The sequence below is a fragment of the Mytilus edulis genome, chromosome 8 (genome assembly GCF_963676685.1).
Source record: "Mytilus edulis chromosome 8, xbMytEdul2.2, whole genome shotgun sequence".
In the NCBI taxonomy this organism is placed as follows: domain Eukaryota; kingdom Metazoa; phylum Mollusca; class Bivalvia; order Mytilida; family Mytilidae; genus Mytilus; species Mytilus edulis.
In genome coordinates this window covers 14,821,241-14,842,094 of record NC_092351.1, presented here as the reverse complement: position 1 = coordinate 14,842,094, position 20,854 = coordinate 14,821,241, and the positions used below count along the sequence as shown (strand labels likewise).

At 31.4% G+C, this 20,854-nt stretch overlaps 1 protein-coding gene across 1 annotated transcript; it reads right to left on the bottom strand.

Moving 5' to 3' along the window:
• Window positions 1-1,685: 1,685 nt before the first annotated feature.
• On the bottom strand, window positions 1,686-19,518 carry LOC139484884 (uncharacterized). Its single transcript, XM_071268905.1, has 18 exons — window positions 19,067-19,518; window positions 17,945-18,015; window positions 17,422-17,539; window positions 16,597-16,665; window positions 16,138-16,226; window positions 15,405-15,567; window positions 14,617-14,700; window positions 11,795-11,859; window positions 10,855-10,932; window positions 10,069-10,129; window positions 9,445-9,580; window positions 8,279-8,385; window positions 7,857-7,946; window positions 7,233-7,296; window positions 6,415-6,467; window positions 6,047-6,145; window positions 5,471-5,605; window positions 1,686-1,897 (listed from the first exon to the last, which is right to left on the bottom strand). Exons 1-18 carry the CDS (start codon window positions 19,460-19,462, stop codon window positions 1,736-1,738), a joined length of 2,040 nt encoding a protein of 679 aa, XP_071125006.1. The 5' UTR covers window positions 19,463-19,518; the 3' UTR covers window positions 1,686-1,735.
• Between the last annotated feature and the right edge of the window lie 1,336 nt (window positions 19,519-20,854).

Below are 20,854 nucleotides of genomic sequence, written 5' to 3'. Positions count from 1 at the left end.
TTATCATCTCAATAATCTGACCGTTTCGAGAAATACTATACCAGATCTAGACTTAAATATTAACAAAGCCCCACATCTACAATGTAACGTATCAATATCATCAGTGACCTCCCCTGGCAGTCTCTTAAACAAGAAAATTGTACTACGTAGATAAAGAAACTATTAATCTCTCTCTGTATTTCAAGAACATTTCACCTTAATAGTTGCATTTTCTTTTTTTTCTGTTCATTTTGTAACTCAACTGACATTATCAATATTTTCATTATTCAGCATAGCATGTATTTTTGATTTATTTGTGTATATTGTATCTGATTTAACAATGAGTTAGATTAGCATAAGCACTTGTTGGGTTCATAGAATATTTGAAAAAAATGTACAGGCAAGAATAAAGCATTATATCATATGATCACATATTTTTGTTCATTATGGTAAAATTATATACTAGTATCATTTAATCATCAGAATGTTCGGTATTGGTAAAATTATTGTTGTTTTCCATTTTTAAAATTCTGTAATGAATCACCAATCTATCATACATGTAATGTAGTTATACATAATTCTAATGCAATTATATTTTGTATCAATGGTTAAGATGGGATGAAAATCTGCGTACACTTCTCTATCTACTGTCTGTTACTAAGGAAAGCCGACATTTTGATATCCGGGATGTATTGACATCAACATAATTTCTCCAATTATAAGCAGAAAATACGTAACATTTTGCACCTAAAAATCTTCCTTATACATGTTTTTTTTTTAATATTCTGAGCAGATTGAAGCCAGAAAACGCATGGTAGTAACATTTGTCAGCGAAAGCATACATATGACGTCACATAGGTTAGGTGCCGAAAAAAATAACATAATTTCGAAGAGTTTTCGTTTGAAAAAAATTGTACACCGAAATAGTGAATCATGTTTGCGGACGTCCACTGGTTGTTTTATTATTGCAAATATCTAAACTCAGTTTGCCTCAGTACACCTACTTCCAAAAAGCTTCAACTTGATACAATACAGTTATCTCTCAAATATATCAATACTCGTTGTACACTTAATACTCCTGTTTCTAAACTAGATACCGTCTTTTAATTTCTTGTTGTGGGGTCGTCCTGTTGATAGACGGACATTGCAGTTTATCTTTTATGCGTTTCACAAAAAGGGGGGTTGTGCTCACTTAAAACTAGTTTATCTGTACCACATTTTCTGCCTTGCCCAAAGTCATGGTTTCTGGACCATTTGTTATCCGTCGTTGTATGCCCTTACTTTTACATTTACCTTTTAAAAAAGGATAAGTTAACATTAGTGAGACTAACGTTTTTGCATTAATCTGTGTTTTTCGAATCTTTTAAAGTTATCTTCCTACCGTACCATATTATACAAAAATGTTCAACTCAATACCCTTTTAGAATACATTATATTAATAGATAGCGTGCTTTACATAAACCTATCATAGTGAAGCTTCAATCAAAAATGATTGAAATGCCAAATCAAGTTAAGTAAGCATTAAAAAAGACACATCTCCCTACTTTTCTTCTTCATCATATTGCCTTGATTAAATTATGACAGGTTTCATTGGTCTGTTAGTCATGATAAACCCAATATAAATAAGCAGATACAGAAAAATGGTTACCTAAATTTTTGGGTAAGGTACACTAATTATTATGATATAACTCATTTACCTGAATATATTTTAATTAATAGGAATAATAAGAAATAGTATAATTATTCAAAACATTGTTTAAGAAGCACATTTTAATGCTGGAACACCTCCAACCCACACCCTGTCTTTCTGTCGATGGGAAGTCAGAATCTCCTCCTCAATGTCATGCTTATATTGTACCCATTTCCGGTAGCAATCTACCTGATCTCTGATATAGGAATGACATGGATAATTTTGTACCTGAAATATAATAAAATTCAAATACAAGGGTTTAGAAATTCAAAGCACAATCGAGAATTGTAAATCAATACTCAAATCCCCACCCAATCCACACTCACAGCTAAAAAACAAGGCTAAGTAGGCAAAATCCTACGAACGTTTCCTGCCCTATATAAACTGTCAATTATGTTTATATTACATTAAAAAAACTTATTATAATTGACTCATGGTATCTACGTTTATCCATAAATCCCTTAGAGAGTAGTATTTATATTAGCTGTTTCTGTTGGCCGAAAAAATATTCACTGTCCAATTCACAAATTACAAGTAAAGTATAGAGTAGTCTTTAGTACTTTTACTGGTGTGCAATAATAAACTCTCTTAGGTTGCGATGTGTTTGCCTTGGAAAAAACATAAACAGTCAGGTGATGACCTTCCGAATTAGCTTATCCTTCCGGAGCACAAGAGATCACCCCAGATTTTGGTGGTGTTCGTGTTGTTTCTTGTGTACTATTATTTGTATGTTTATGTTTTTCATTTTTAGCCATGGCGCTGTCAGTTTATTTTCGATTTATGAGTTTGACTGTTCCTCTGGTATCTTTCGCTCCTCTTTCAATACAATTTCAAGTTTGTATAAAAACTCACAACTAAAATACCGAATCCAAAGGTAATAATATGAAGTCCATAAAAACTGTCAAAAACAGACGTTATAAACCAAGGGAATGTATGTAAAACAATAATACCTGACATGGTAAATAAAGGCAACAGTAGTATACCGGTGTTCAAAAGTCACAAATCGATTCAAGGAAAACAAATCCGGGTTATAAACCAAAACCAAGGGAAACAAATGAACTGTAAGAGGAAAACAAAGGAACAAAAAGAACATCGAAATGCAACAAAAACAAACACAAACACACATAGAAACGAACTTTTTGATAACAACTGCCCTATTACAGATTCGGTACAGGACATTTTATGAAAAAATGGTGGGTTGAACCTGGTTTAATGGCTAGCCAATCATCAATCTTTATGGCAATGTTAACAAATATAGCTAACACTACGATACAGAAATACAGCACACACACGCAAGAACATTCATGTCAGAGAAACGCACACATAAACAATATAATAGTCGACACAACATGCAAACCGCAGAACAATAGCAAACATATTCTTTCAACGACACACACCACAGGATAACAAACACAATGACGAGCTTACATAACTAAGATGTAATATTAACGCATTTCCCGCATTAGGGTAGATTACATCAGATTTAATAGCTAGCTACAAATCCAACTTATACATTATTTCCATTCATCCATTTATCATTTTGGTAATATAAAAAAAGAAAGCCTGATTAGAAAATCACAAATCCAAGCGTTGATGGAATGAAATGTTAAATAGGGTAACGACCTATTCTTAATGAAAATTCAATGTTTTTTTAATCATTGGTTGTTTCAAAGCAACAGGAAATGTATCAGTCAAATTGTCATTTGTATTGTTGCTAATTGCTTGAAAACACCATTCTATTTTCTATAAGCCTCATTTGACAATTGATTTTATCTTCAAGGGAAGGTGTTGGAACAACTATATTATTTAGATTTAGCAAAACTTAAAACAACAATACCTTAATTTATTGGTTATTAAAAAAGCATTGTGGACAAATTGTCTGTATTCAACTGACTAATGACTTATAGATTGGACTTTCAGGAGACACCACAACATTAGTTATAGTTGCAACAGGTTGTTTGAGAATAACTATTTCATATTGATTTGTTTGTACTTTTGTAAAGTACAAAAGTTACCCGGGTTTTTAAAAACAAATTTGATTTTGATTTTCACAAACTATTTACTGGATTTGTTATATTATGACCAACACAACGGGTGCCACATGTGGAGCAGGATCTGCTTACCCTTCCGAAGCACCTGAGATCACCCCCAGTTTTTGGTTGTGTTCGTGTTGCTTATTCTTTAGTTTTCTATGTTATGTCATGTGTACTATTGTTTGTCTGTTTGTCTTTTTCATCTTTAGCCATGGCGTTGTCAGCTTATTTTCGATTTAAGAGTTTGACTGCCCTCTTGTATCTTTCGCCCCTCTTTTACATTCTTTTTTTTTTACATGTAATGTTTGTCATCCAGCATATATTATTGGAGTTATTCTCAAAGCACGTTTTAACTTCTGAAGATAGGTGGTCGGGCGTCTCTTCATAAATACGTGTTGTAAAAGCTTAAATTTGATGAACAATAGTTAACCAAAGTCCAAAATCTCCCATGTCTAACTGAGGAGATACAAAGCTAGGAATATCTTAGTAAGCAAAACCCAAGGAAATTCCATAAACGCTGAAAATAACCGAGACCAGTTGCCTCAAAAGGATTAGAGTCTCCTGTCATTTATGCATCACCATAACAAACGATAAATTTACATATTTACACATAGACTACTATACAGCTACAGTTATATGACAGCGATATAATTATGCTAGGGCGTTGAGACACAGACACATCTTATAGGTCAACGAGATAGGATAACAGAATCTCAATAATTACAAAGGAACACATTTCCCCGTTTTTTTCAGGAAATAGGGAAACTCAAATAAAAAAAATGAATGTTAAGGGTTAAAAAGATTTTGGCTCTTTTATTAATGAACTTTTTGGTACTTTTGATCCCTTAAATATTGATTTCTCCAATTTCCTCCTTAAATGAAAATGTATCATACATTATAATCCAACAACTAGGTTAACATCCATGTCCTTATGCAGACAAAACGGTTCTTTAGAAAAATAGGTTATGCTAATTACGGAAATCGGTAAGTACTTTATATATATGTTTATTTTCTTGCTAAATATATGAATGATTTGTTATATTGAATCTATTCATTTTGAAACTTATTTCCAGAAAACATGATGAAATAAAGAATCTAAAATTAACATTTGATCTGATATACAATATTAAGCAGGTTGAAGACACTCTCAAAAACTAAAAACAATCAATAAAAAAATCATTCATAAACAAAACTATATTCAAATCTAAACCTAATAACCTTATTTTCATAAACTCCAAAAATGAAAAAAGATCACCTTATGAGTATTTCTCTGCTGGTTGACGTTTCGTTCCCGAGGGAATCCCCAGCCCAGTAGTTAGCACTTCGGTGTTGACATGAATATCAATTATATGGTCATTTTTATAAATTTACTATTACAAAACTAAGGATTTTGTTATCCCAGGAATAGATTACCTTAGCCGTATTTGAGACAACTTTTTGGAATTTTCGGTCCTCAATGCTCTTCAACTTTGTACTTGTTTGGTTTTATAACTATTTTGATCTGAGCGTCACTCATGAGTCTGATGTAGATGAAACGCGCGTATGGCGTATTAAATTATAATCCTAGTACCTTTGATAACTATTACAACTAAAACGATGCAAAGTTCCAATAAAACTTTTTTTTGTAATTTCGTCCGTTAACCTGACCGGTAATGTATTAATTTATGCTTGGGTGCGTTATTTTAGAAAGATTTGTTTCATTATCTTAACATATTAGTACATGTAGTATTAAAGAAAGAGAGACACAATCATATATATATATACTTACTAAATCATTAACTATTCTGAGCACTTTTATGCTGGCTTCACTTAAGAAAAGTCTTTTGGATATCAAAATACACTCTGCTCCTTCGCTAACTAAACTTAATGTTGTTGATGGTTTAGAAACCAATGATTCCAAGCCCTGCAACAATGTATAACAGCTATGGTTTTAAGTTTGATAAAATAATACTTAACACTTGTAAAATTATTCTTTCTGATATAAGAAACATAACTCTAAAAATAATTATTGCAAAGTTGAAATTTTAATTCCATATATGGTACACTGATACCAAAATCATTGTGTTTAAACTCTACATTATATTGATTGTATGTGATTGTATTTTGTATGTATAAACCTCTTGTTTCACATGTGAATGTGACGAAGTGTTTTTAAATAAAGCACATATAGTTATTGTTGTTTATAGCTTTCAGTCTTGAATGTTTTATTTATCTGATAATGATAATTCATTTGGGTTTCAATTTCTGTTTTGTAAGTTCGTTGTAATTTTTTACAATAATAAAATATATGTATTAAAACAATGTCAATTGGTATTCTACATTTAGTTTAGTGAAATAAACTTACAAAAACATCCCCGGTTTTCAACTGTGATATCTGGGCAAGAGTTGTACAGTTGTCATCACTGGATTTCTTTTTAATTTCTTTAGAATTTAATTTTTGTTCCTATCAAACAAAATGAACTTTTTTGTTGATATTTAGATTTACAATAAACATGACATAACATGTAACATTGCGTTAATAAGTTCTTTGTCAGATTCACAAGGACCAAAGAAAAAATATTTCATTAACATAAGTGCTTAGTGACTAAGCCTTAGTCAATTAGAGAAGGAACAAAGAACAATTGCATTATTTGATTATGTGCATATTTACATTTGTGATGAACATAGAACATATTTTACGTAACAAAGAAACATATAAATTTATCATACAACCTTGGTGGCAGTGAATTGGTGTCTACCCTGAGTTGTTTTAGGTCGCGGCTTCTCTGTTGGAAGAAAGAAAAGCAATAATTAATAAGTTGTCATAGCGTCTATACGTACAGTCCGTAAGTATTGAAAATGTACTATCTAGAAATTTAAAACAATACATCGCAACCTAGCTGTGTTGATCTAGGTTGTGTCAGATGGGTGCCACATGTAGAGCAGGATCAGCTTACCCTTCCGGAGCACCTGACATCACCCCTAGTGTTTAAGTTTTTAGTGGGTTTCGTGTTGATTATTCTTTAGTTTTCTATGTTGTGTCATGTGTTCTATTGTTTGCTTGTTTGCCTTCTTTCATTTTTAGCCAGGCGTTGTCAGTTTATATTCGATTTATGAGTTTGAATGTCCCTCTGGTATCTTTCGTTCCTCTTTTGTGTCGAAAATCAGACAAGTTAAATAACTTTATAAGTAATCTATTGTTCCTGCATTTCTTTTTAAGCATGACGAGTTATCACAATACAAATATTATTTCTCTTTTTAAATGGAATATCTTTTTCAAGTTTTCTCTAAAATTAATCTGATCCATAAAAATGAATCAGGAAGATTTCAGATATAACAAATGAATAACTCCAACGAGGTAAGATTGAAAGTAATATTAGATATAGATATAGCGAAATAGTGCATTAGAAGTAGTATATGCTGTCAAGAGCAAGATATTTTTTACCATGTACGATAGTCATTTAGTTTTAGTTTAATACACATTTTATCTCTACTTTATATTATCTAATATTGATTCAAAAATACGTTTTAATTCAAACTTTGAGATGTACCTTCAATCTTGGTTAATTGTGAGTCCTGAAGTAGAAGATTTTCTCTGAGTAATTGACTAGTTATCTGCCAGAAAAGAAATTATATACTAGATATGAAAATATATATCCAATGAGTATCAGAATCAAATCTTGCCCAACACTATTCACATAGTATGACAAATAAAGGAAGCAGAACAAAACTTTTAAAATGTAGGTTGAAATCATCACGTTTGACATATATTCGATCTGTCTATCTGTGTCAATATAGGAGGTAAGAATAAAAGTACGAAGCAAACCTTTTAGTTTTGAAAATATCTTTAATCCTCCCTGACTCACTGAGATATACAATGTGAGAACCAATTCAAATGTTTGTCAGTATACTTTAAATAGACGTTAAAGAACTTTGCAAGAATCATTTTTACAATGTCTTTGAGAAAGTTTTTTTTTTTTATAAATAGCCGTTCTTATGAGGAGTTAAAAACAAGTCGACCAGTAGCAAATGTTGAAAAATTAGAGGTTTTAAAGTATACAGTTTTTTTTGTGTGCAATAAACAAAACTCTAAAACAGCAAGTTTTTTTGGTATATATTCAAGAACTAGAACAAAAATTTAATGGAAAAACATAATAAGTTTCTGATTTTTTTACCATGCTGTTCTTTCGTTCCATATTTGGTTTATTGAATAAATTGCTTATAGATCCTCGTTTGGCTAAAGATACGGTACTTGGTCTTCTTGCCTAAAAAAAATCGAGAACATTTTGACATAATGATGCAAATGCAGTTAAATAAAGCATCATTTTTTTTTATGAAACTCTAAGAAAGTTAAACCTAGCACAGAGCTATACTTTCCGTAAAAAAACCAAAACAAAAACAAGGCAAACAAATAGAAAATTTCATATTTCATTCTGTCATTTCCGTCTCACTCGTTATTTTTACAATGAGATACATCCAAAGAATTCATCAGGTTTAAGTATTGGAATCTGGTTAGGACTGGCTACTTTTATGTCTGATCTTTCTTTCGGTTGAAACTCCATCAGATAAAAAGTGAGACAAGTCGATGAATATTTACCAGTTTCATATTTGATTTCTCTGCTTTTGCTGCAAGGACCGTATTGTCAACTGTACCCGTCAACAGTCCAATCTGTATGCGTGAAATTGAGTCTGTCGAACCTGATTCTGTTCAAATAAAAAAAAAAACCCAATCATTTAAAGTTTTTTTAACGTCAAATAATGAATTTTAAAAGGCAAACGAAACTTTATACCGTATTCAAACAGATGGAGAAGTTATGAAAACACCGACGGGACTCTTGAGTCTGAATATGCTATAATCTCTTTCTGCAGTTTCCCCATTGTTCTCCTATTTCTCAAATAAAAAAGGGCAAGCCACTCAATATTACCACACCAGTTAAAGCATTTACTATGTCAATACCACGGCATAATTAAACAAAAGCTTAAAGTCTGTAAACACTTTTAATAGATATAGGAAGATGTGGTGTGAGTGCAAATGAGACAACTCTCCATCCATTAATTTATAAAAGTAAACCATTATAGGCCAAGGTACGACCTTGTTTGATGTCTATACCAAAGAATGTATTGTTAGCGAAAAAAAGTTCATTGTGTTTTATGTAGATATCGGCTAACTTACAGCATAATTGTTTTAATATCGCAACGTCTCAGGCCATAATAAATAATAGGTTTGTTTGCCCAAACAATACCTACCCAGAAAAAAGCTGCCTACTCAAATTCTTTTATTGTCCTGATTTTTAATCAAATAGGCATGAAGACTAATAAACATCTGATACTTCAATTTCCTTTTTTGAAAAAAAAAGAAAATGCCTACCTACCTACCCACTGTCTCAACCTTTGGGTAGGGTTTGGGCAAACCAAAATATTTTTAAGTGTGGCCTCATAAAGTTACACAAATAATGTAACATTCAATTTTCCATATTAAAAAAAATAGTGCCCAAAACTAAATTCAAAACGCGTAATAAAACCTAGTTTTAAATTTGTTTTGTTAACATGAATCTATTTTCTGCACTCTGATCAAGATACCTGTCATTTTCGTATGCGAATTCGCTTATCATTTTGATTCCCACATTTTACAAGTCAGATTATTTGGAATGTTCAGTGCGTTAAAGACTATGCTAATTCTTGTACATTGGGAATGTACCACTTTGTAATAAATGTAGGAATGCTATCAATTGAAAATTCAGAAAAGAAAGAAAAAATACGTACTAGGAACAGGTGCTCTCGATTTTACCCTCAACATAGTGGTATATAATGGAAACGCTTCTTCTAAATCAGGATCAAATACAACACGTCTTTTATCTGATGGCACTTCAGTGAAATCACTTACAAGCTTACATTTACCCTAAAATAGTCAAAACGAGATATTTATACTTCTGAATGACATTCATATCAAAAATCAAATACAAGGCATCTACCAATTCGAGTATTTTAAAGTTTTTAGAAAAACCTGTATTATTCCATTACTTTACATAATAGGATAAGGCATTCATTGCTAGTAGTTTTTCTTAATTTAGACCAAGAGGGAAAAGACGTGTATTAGTATCTATGTTTTAAACCTCATAAATCCATCTCGAATGCTTAATTTGATAGCAAAAATATATACATAGAACACTACGCCCCACTGACACAATATATCCAACGCCAAAAACCCATTTTAAACCTTAATCCTTTTTAGGTGTTTAAGGCATGTCGATAAAGTTCTATTACAACTGGCTTAAAAAATGAGATAAATTTATGTATAAAATAAGGCTGATTGTATAATAGATATATGTTTATCATTTGTTTGCCATTTTAATTCAATCATAGAGAGAGTAAATATGATAATCTTACCGATTTAACGATGACAATGTATTTGCTTAATACACTGTGTCTAATAATGATATCGTCTTCTCTACAATAAAATAAATTATAATAATTATTGACTTTTGATGATTGGTTCTGGTAGTAATGGTAATGACCTATAATATTTAGATATACATCTAGGTAATTTTTAGAAGAAACTAGGCATTTTACCTACAATGTTTTATAAGGCTGGTGTGGTTATTGTAAAATCATTTTGATTCTTTTGGTCAATTATGTTTTGATTTTGTAACCTTGACTTTCATCAGTATACCTTTTATATGCACATGAGAGTAAGGAACCAAAAATAAATTAAAAGCAAAAAACTGACTCGACGAAGACAAAGACAATGTACAGTGATGATAAAAGTTTTTTTTTGTCTTTCTGTTGCATCGATTATTAATGTCCTCGGTATAAGTATGAACAATTCATTCCTCTTTTGAAATATTATTTTATGATAATCTGTAAATAATATCATCGTCAAATACGTTTGTATCCATAAATTACAATTACATTAGTTTACTAAAATCTGTCTTATTCAATCGTCAAAACTAAAAAGGAATATAAAGTTTGTATTAAATAGTTTGTTCGTGTTGTTTTAGTTGACAATCTATTTGATCGGATTCTGGTGAATTGTGTCGCGATGATGAGGTTTTAGCTGATATAAAATTAAGTTTTCTGTCTCGTGTTTTGTTGATTGTTCGTTTCTTTATTTTACCAGGGTTTTGTCATCGATTTTGAATTATTCCTGTGGCCTATAACTGTGCAGTTACTTACTTGAAGTACTGGAAGAAGAACTCTTTTGGATAATGACGTAACATATCACATGGAAAGTCTTTTAAAAATGGTAATGATCTATAAAAGAGAAACACTTTGTTTAAAATGGTAATGATCTATAAAAGAGAAACACTTTGTTTAAAAATGGTAATATAAAAGTGAAACACTTTAAGTATCCGTTTTCTACATCGGTTATAAATTAAGGAATGCATCTCCCTCATGCAAAGCTCTGATTCCTTTGGCTATACTTTTTGGACCTTTTGGATTATAGCTCTTCATCTTTTATATAAGCTTTGGATTTCAAATAATTTGGCCACGAGCATCACTGAAGAGACATGTATTGTCGAAATGCGCATCTGGTGCAGGAAAATTGGTATTACTAACATTCAACTTTTAATGGGCGTATTGAGAAGAAATAATCATTTTTTCAAGTGTCAATTTATAATTTGTTATTCGTTGTATCTATGCCAGATTATAACACAATGTTGACTACTGTACCCCATTTCGGACTTTTTACCTATTATGCCTAGTTGTTATATTCATACATTGTTGTCAATATAATTGAATTTCATGCAACTGTCATACAAGTGAGAGGTTAAGCTAGCTTTTAAAAGTAGAAAATGGATGTACTAAGACAGGAATATGACAGTAATCCATTCGTTTGAAGTGTTTAAGCTTTTGATTTTGCCATTTTATTATGGACTTTCCTTTTTGAATTTTCAGTAATTTTGTGATCTTACTTTATTTGGCAGACGGTTCATTGTGACTTTTATGCAGTATTCTATTATAATGTTTTGAAACAAATTTACAAAGATGTCTTAAAGAAGTTTGTATATTTTGGTTGGTTTGTTTATTTATTGTTTCATTAACGTCGAAACTGCACTTTGAGCACAAGTGTAAATAATATGAAAGCATGAAAAAGCACAGACGTTATATTTACTTGCAAAAATCAATATGATCCTCTCTTTCCTTAAGTAATGGTGCCTTGATAACCTCGTCAAAATCCTGAAAAATACAAAAAATGGCCGTACTTTGACATATAATGGGTTACTTTTTACTAATTGTGACTTGTATGAGTTCGTCTTATTGTTCTCAAAAGAAAACTTGACACAATGAAATTGATTTATATATAAAAAAAAAAAAAGTCTTAAAAAAGGATATTATAACCTAGGTTTATTTGTCAAACACATTAAACGGTACCAATTGCACTGCAATCTCCCTTTCTCGGAGGTAACATACCATCTGTCGTATAGTGTTTTCAAAAATATATTAACGAATACGTTATTCTCGAACATGTTCACACTATACGAACTGAATATACTTGAGTGTGCTTCTTACGTAGAAACTGCTCCAATAGAGTTTTAAGGAGGAAAGATTAGAAATGACAATACAAATTTATTTACACCATCACGAAGGAGTAGGTCCGGTAAGGGCCGATTTCGGCCTCAATTTTCAAGTTCATCTAACGAAAGATTTTAGACACTTTCTAAACACTTAAGTGTCTATTTCAATTGATTCAATTCGTTAATGTGGAAGATGTTAACTTAATAAGTCATTTAAAACGCCCCGATTCAAACTTAAATATGAAAAATCTATCAAATATGCCAAACATCGTCACTTTTCAGATGTTTTTTGTCAAAAATGAAAGTGGCCGCATCCGTGTTCATCCTCAATCTTTATATATATTATGTATTATCATCAAATTATCATCAAATACAACTTACATTTCAATATTATGAATGAACACGAATGCGGCCACTTTCATTTCAGACGGAAAATTTAACTAAAATGCTACAATTTTGAAGATTTCAGTAATTTAGCATGACTTAATGATGCTAGTACCCGATATATGTGCATTGTGTTGTCAAAAACAGCCCATATTTATGTAACAGAGGCATGCTACTTTGCAATGAATATCTAAACGATTACATTTTCACAATTTTCTAAAACTGCTATAATTTGAGGCCAAAAAGGGGTCTTACTGAACCTACTCCTTTGTTGATCTATACGATGTGTATGTGTCTGTGTCTAAACTACCTTCAATTACATCGTATATGGTCAATTTTATAAATTTCCTGTTACAAAACTTTGAATTTTTAGAAAAAACAAAGCATTTTCTTATCCCAGAAATAGATTACCTTAGCCGTATTTCGCACAACTTCTTGGAATTTTCGATCCTCAATGCTCTTCAACTTTGTACTTGTTTGGCTTTATAACAATTTTGATCTGAGCTTCACTGATGAGTCTTATGTAGAAGAAACACGCGTCTGGCGTATTAAATTATAATCCTGGTACCTTTGATAACTAATTACGACATATATTATGCTTTACAATCTATGTCTTCTGTACATGTCTGCTAAGCACCGAACTTGACCTATTCCCGCAAATGACTGTTTTGACGAGTATGAATTTGCTTTGCTATACGAAGTTGTTTCGGTATTCATAAATCCAACATTTGTGTACTTAGTTATGATGTTTCTTTTTGGGTTCGGTTGGATATTGTGTTTTTTCTATCGTTTGCGGTTTGAATTCTGTATTTTCGGTAAATTTTTCATATGTCTTATTTGTCAGTATAGTCCAGTTAATTTCCATTTTCAATGTATGATAGTTGCACCAGTGTAGCATTCCTCTATCATTAACAACTATGTAGTTGATCGATGCTGTGATACATCTGGTTTCACTATCGATGCTGTGATACATCTGGTTTCATTTATCGATGCTGTGATATATCTTGTTCCATTCTATCGATGCTGTGATACATCTGGTTTCATTTATTGATGTTGTGATATATCTTGTTCCATTCTATCGATGCTGTGATACCTCTAGTTTCATTTATCGATGCTGTGATATATCTTGTTCCATTCTATCGATGCTGTGATACCTCTAGTTTCATTTATCGATGCTGTGATATATCTTGTTCCATTCTATCGATGCTGTGATACCTCTAGTTTCATTTATCGATGCTTTGATATATCTTGTTCCATTACATCTATGCTTTGATATATCTGGTTTGATTGAATCGATGCTATGATATATCTGGTTTCATTGGATCGATGCTATGATATATCTAGTTTCATTGAATCAATGCTTTGATATATCTGGTTTGATTGAATCGATGCTTTAATATATCTGGTTTGATTGAATCGATGTTTTGATATATCTGGTTTGATTGAATCGATGCTATGATATATCTAGTTTCATTGAATCAATGCTGTAATATTTCTGATTCCATTAAATCGATTCTGTGATATTTCTGATTCCACTGAATCGATGCTGTGATATTTCTGGTTCGAATTTATTTCTGGTTTCATTGAATAGATGCTGTGATATTTCTGATTCCATTAAATCGATTCTGTGACATTTCTGATTCCACTGAATCGATGCTGTGATATTTCTGGTTCGAATTTATCGCTGATTAGATATTTCTGGTTTCATTGAATAGATGCTGTGATATTTCTGGTTCCACTGAATCGATACTGTGGTATTTCTGGTTCGAATTTATTGCTGATTAGATATTTCTGATTTCATTTATCGATGGTGTAATATTTCTAGTTTTAAAAATCTTTCTTGTTAATATATATTACTCGATATAGGCTTACAACTTTTATTAAGATGTCACTTACCAGACCTCTAAAAGATATAAATTGAAATTTATTTATTTTTTATCAAGTTGAATGATACATTTCACATACCACAACTAAAGGAAACAAGCAGGGTTACAAAATGACTATCCATGTAATTAGTACTTTAATATATACATACGTGTTTTTGTACCACCAGAAACTCACATGTTGTCTTGCACACAACAGATGCAGTTCTTGGACAACTTTCAATTAGAGCTATCTCCTAAAACAATATCATCGAGGTAAAGAAGTTAATGTAAATATTAACATTCCTTAATTCATTTTCTTACCCTAAATTCTTATTTTTCTATAAATATCCTGACAACTATCACATGATCAAAACATTATCTTTTGAAATACTAATTTTCTGGGATGTCTTGTATCTCATCTACGTACCATTTCTTATGATCTTATATCTAATCATTTAATGTTAAAACTTGATCATATAAAAATAAGGAGATGTGCAATGAACATATGCCTGTCAAACATCAGAAAATTACCCGAAGTATATCTTAGTTATATTCAAATGTTGTAGGTATTTGATAGCTTCTGGATTTATTCACTTCTTTACCATACTCGAAATTATTCGCAATTCTTAATATTGGAAAAAATACCACTTCTTTACAATCGGAAACGTATACCGACCTTTCGATTGTCGTTATGGTGTTAATTGACGAGTGGTTCACATCTCCTTTCATGTATTCCCTTAAAATAACTATTTGGGCAACAAAGGGGAAGATTTGTTGTGAAAAAGATGGTGATGACATGTTTTTTTTGTATCTGGATCTGTCTCTTTCTATCGACTCAAAGGATGTTAACATCGGTTGAGTATTGTTTCCTTTATTTACATTACATTATATAATGGTGATGAAATTGCATACTTGTATATTCTAAGCAAATTGTTTGACATGTGTATATCATACAAACCCCGAATGTATCGCCTGCAACTAGCTGTCCGACTGTTTTTACGAATGTGTGTCCTGTTTTGGGATTAACATCACGTGCGTTAACAATAGCAACGCCAGATAGCATGATGTAGAATGCCAATGGTGGGTGTCCTTGTTTCAAAATTACTCTTCTGGCTTCATAACTTATAAACAAGAAAAAGGGAATTTTTTTAATGATAGAAATCTCATGTGTTAAAATAACCGTATTCATGTCACAAAGATGCACATTCTTCTGTAACACTTTAATATTAATACTTTTCAATAGATCGGTCCCGCCTTGTCCTTCCGTCTGCTTCAGCCTTTTTATCTCCTTTTAAAGCGGATCCTCATCTTGTATTGCCTTTTTTGTGTTACTTTGTCTTGTGTTGCCGTCTTGTATTACCACTGAAGTTTTGTTTACCATCATTTGTACGCCCCATTTTGTGCTTTCTTTTTTTAGGTTTCCTTATCTTGTATCGGCCCTATGTGTATGCATTAGTTTTTGTTTTTTTACCTTTTTGTAATGTTTCTGGATTTTTATTGTACAGATATTATATAATCGTCAAACCAAACCCCCAGTGCAGGCAAAAGAAAATGTTTGAATAAGTGTATTCAAGTACAAAACCAACGCCGGTAAGCAGTATAACAATAATAATTCAAACTTATTGTAAACAAAATAAAACATTTATCTGAATGTAGTAATCTATAGGTTGCAGTATGTTAAATCTTAATACCTTTGGTACTGCATACATCTAGCTAGCTTTATTTGAATATGAACAGGGTAGTCTTGGAACGATAGGTTATCTCTCATCAAACCCATAATCTAGTAGAAAAAAATAAAACCATTTTAAATATACATTGAAAACTACATTTAAGAACCCAAATATTTTAGAAAAGCCTAAAATATAAACAACGGTAACAGGGAATTTTTAAAATTTTTTTTTATAAGTGAACCAATCAAATTTTGTAAGTTACGAAGCACTGTCTACTAGTCATGGCAGATAACACAAAGTGTGATACGGGATTCATTGTAAATGTTACGTTGTGCTCACAGTAAATGTAGTTACTCTCGAGACTAAAAGGATCAAAATGTTCATCGACATAAAATCAATAAATACAAAAATGTATATAAACAACAATAATAAAAGTGATACTACCTTTACAACTAACTAATACAAAAATTAAAAACTAACCGTTTGGACATCTTGTCTTGTTCTATGTTGTTTGCTCACTGACAGTAATGTCTTCAATTTTTCTTTAAGCTTCAAAACAAATAGAACGTATCATAATAACTATTTTAACAAACTTTTTTATTCACTAATCTTAGAAACTACCTATTATACTGTTATAGGTATGCTGGTAGACAAAACTTTCATTAAGTTTTTAATGTGTACATTCATTGTTATGTTTTCTGGAGAAACAATTTACAAGTTACAAAATTGGATGTGGTTTTAAATAGATTTGGGTCAATTTTGTTTTTATCGCTCATTTCAAATATAGTTTTCATTGACATGATTTCCTTCAAAATCTCGAGTGATTGTCTGTTATAACCAGTATCGTTTTAGTATCCTAAATTCTGATTTCACTGATAATTTCCCTTTTTTTTCAAAGACATATATAGATAGGTATACAAATATCAAATAATACCGTTTCGATTATGTATCTCTTTTCTGCTACAATTTTAATTCTTTAGATAATTACATAAGACTTTTCTGTTTCTAAAAAATACGAGAAAAAAGCAACCAAAGTTGTTTTTTACATTTATGATCTGTTTCCTAGACATTCTAGAATGTTCACATGTTCGTATAAATGTGCATTTATTCGATTTCATACGACTATGCTTTGGTAAAAACTGGGAGTCTTATATACTTCTTCGTTTTTAATGAAATTAACTTTACCAACTTTTCTGCATTAAATGCGAATTTTGAAAATAAATGTCATTTCAGTTTTGTCAAAATATTTGAAAACCCGAAGCTTATTTCAAAAATGAAAGTTATAAACCCATTAAGCCTACGTACCGGTTCCACCTTCCCATAACTGTTCTTGTTGAAGGTAAGCAGATGATTGAACGTGTCCTGAACATGCAGGTACATTTCCATAAACGACCAATTACTGGTGTCAGGTTTCTTCACATAACTACAAAGGTGGGCGTAGATACAAGTTTGTTGAATAAAACATTTGTTTCCCTTTTTCTACGTCTTTAAAATCACTGACATCCACTATTTAATGTTAACTCATCGCTAATAAATGTTATCCTATCGTTCCTTGCTCACAAAGTCCCCCTTTTAAAAAAATCCCAAAACCAAACGGGTAACTCACTGTTTTTCATCGCAATATGACCAACAACATACCAATTGTTTTACTAGTATTGTTCAAAATTCAAATAAAATAGCATGATTAAAATATAAGCACTTCACTTATGTATTTCAATGTTATTTTTAAAGTTCAAGATTATTTTCTATCGTAGTGTTACATTTTTGACATCGTCATTCGAAAATGATGGTTTAAGATAATTATGTCTAGTAACAAAATATGCTTTACCTTTTGAGAGTGATAAGGATTCCACATAGAAGTTTTACAGTTCTAGCCAATTTTCTAAATTTCTGCAATGCCTACATAAAAATGGAAAGATAAATTGGCAGTTGTTATTCGTTCAATATCGGCGAATTAGTGTACGGGAAGACGGTGATTCGACTGTAGTACGTCAATATCGGCGAATTAGTGTACGAGAAGACGGTGATTCGACTGTAGTACATCTATGAATATATTCATAATCGGTTAAACAAATGCTTTAATACAAATTATGCTAGAATGTAAAAGTGTGACAGTATAATTAAAAAAAAAATATATATCATCGAATTATATAAGTCAGTCAGTCAAGTCATTATATCAGTATGTCAGTAAGTTAGTCGGCAAGTAAGTCAAAATTGTAATTTAAGTCGACACCCATGTACAACCTACAATAAATACGAGCTAAAGAAGGCTCTTGCAATCGACTACAAGACGTATACAAAACATTACAATAAAACAAGGCGTCCAGTAGACTAAAGCCAACATAAACAAGTTATGTTAACTAGTTTAAAGCCACTGCATTTGTTTGCACCTGTCCTCAGTTAGTAACCTGATGTTCAATAGTTGTCGTTTGTTGATGTGGTACATATGTGTTTCTTGTTTCTCGTTTATTTTATATAGATTAGACCGTTGGTTTTCCCGTTTGGATGGTTTTATACTAGCCACGTGTTGGGGCTTTTTATAGCTAGCTGTTATGTGTGACCAAAGGGTCCGTGTTGAAGACCGTACTTTGTCCTAAAAAGGTTTACTTTTACAATATTATGACTTGAATGCAGCCTTTTCTCATTGGTACTGTTAGGTGTGACCAAGGGTCCGTGTTGAAGACCGTACTTTGTCCTAAAAAGGTTTACTTTTACAATATTATGACTTGGATGCAACCTTTTTTTCATTGGCACTCATACAACATCTTCTGATATGTAGCAGATATAATGATCAAATAAAGCAAGTATCCGATAACAAGTAAAATATTTTGTCCTTATTTCTTTGGTTGAATAAGTAATAATGTCATATTTTCTATATGTACAAGTAATTGAAATAATAGAAAACCTATAAAGTCTATACATAATATGGAGATCTCAAAACAACACTTACTTCTGCTGGATTTCTATGTCCTTCATAAACTACTTCCGGTTTAGAATTCCATTGCCTCAATAATGCAGTGTGATCCTTCCGTCTCCGGAGAAATCTGGCGGCCCTCTTGCCATCAACAACTCCTTGTATACCAAACCCATTACTGATATCAATTGAACTCCTTCTAGAACTTGAAGGAGTTGTTCTTCTTGATATACTTCTGCTTGTTATCTGCAATATGAGGTCATTTATTTTTTGTTCCTCTTGAAATTCTTTTTGAATCAAAATAGCTTGACTCTCAGTCCCAGATCTGACCAATGAAGTTCCAACTCGGACTTTGAAATCTAGACTGTCATACTGCTTTATTTTATTATGATCTCCAGGATCGTTCAAATGTGGAATTTGTAAATCACTCATTTTGTTATTTTATCATAATTGACCGTGGTTTCATGGCTTCTTATTTCAAATATTGCCCCGCTGAATAAAACTAAATATTCACTGAAATAGTTTGTATTAATACACATCCGTTGTAAATAAAATGATGGTAATTTGTTTAACTAAAAAAATGTTCAATTTGTCTTTTCAAATACATGTATCCAATAAACTAGACAAATTACACAAGTTACGTGGATACAAAAGCGGTTAAATGTCTAAAACAATTAATAAATAAAACTTCTGAAGGATAAACGTACACTATTTAGGAAGAACTTTCAACTTTAAAAGGATAATTTAGTCGTTGCTCAGAGAAATTTGATAGAATTGTTTCCGTTATCAATGTAAGTAAATACACAATCAAAACCTAAAATCAATTAACTTCACAATAAAGAAAACAATATTTCAATAGAAATTTGTTTATATAAAACCGTATCCGAATCAAAGATTTTCGGTAGGTATGGATCTATCCCATTAACGGGTTTTAATGATTGAAAGCAATTATTTTAAAAAGGGTCAACACCTATGAAAATTGGCTTTTAGGTTACAATGAAGATTTGTTTGTATAAATATCGTAACAAAAAGAACAATACAAACCATTTCTATCATTTTATATATAGGTCTGTTCCCTTTCTTGTAGTTGTCAATTTTGAAATGATAATTGCCTATTATACTTGGATTGGTTAACAATTGTACGTTTTAATTAGTTATAGGGGGAGGTAGAAAAATGACAATGCAAAATTGTCTTAACTTTAAAAATGACACAAAATAATATAAGAAGACGTCTATATAATGACAAATATGGTGCGTATATGAACTCATTACACCACAATTATTATTTTTACTTGTCTTTTGATGAATGCCCTTTCTTTCCAAGTAAGCATCAACATTCTAACCACTCCATTGTGTAGTAACCATGCATAAATACAATTATGTTGTTATTATAAATAACGATGTTAGTAAGGAGTTTGTTTGTATCTTGAACAGGATCTCAGTTTAACCAACTATATAATTATATATGACTTTTGTTATATACATGTAGTATTGAATCATATATTGTTTTATCACCTCTTTTCGAAATATTAGCAAAACGGTCGATATATTTTGATAGACATAAGAAGATGTGGTATGAGTGACAATGAGACAACTTTTCATCTAAGTCACAATGTATAAAAGGTTAACAATTATAGGTCATGGTATGCGGCCTTCAACAATGAGCCTTGGCTCACACCGAACATCAAACTGTAAAGGACCACCTACTGACTATAATTACTAGTGTAAAACAATTCAAATGGCATGGGAAAACCAACGTATGTTCTACATAGTCTTCCTACATAGGACATTATGAACAATCATATATAGTTATGCGTTGTGTTC

What these genes read in the sequence shown, in the direction of transcription:
- LOC139484884 (XM_071268905.1), bottom strand. Translation starts at nt 19,462, where the DNA reads ATGAGTGATTTACAAATTCCACATTTGAACGATCCTGGAGATCATAAT. An exon ending in ACAATTAACCAAGATTGAAG is followed by an intron (nt 6,468 to 7,232) that starts GTACATCTCAAA and finishes TTCTTCCAACAG; the next exon opens with AGAAGCCGCGACCTAAAACA. An exon ending in TCAGAATAGTTAATGATTTA is followed by an intron (nt 1,898 to 5,470) that starts GTAAGTATATAT and finishes ATTATATTTCAG; the next exon opens with GTACAAAATTATCCATGTCA.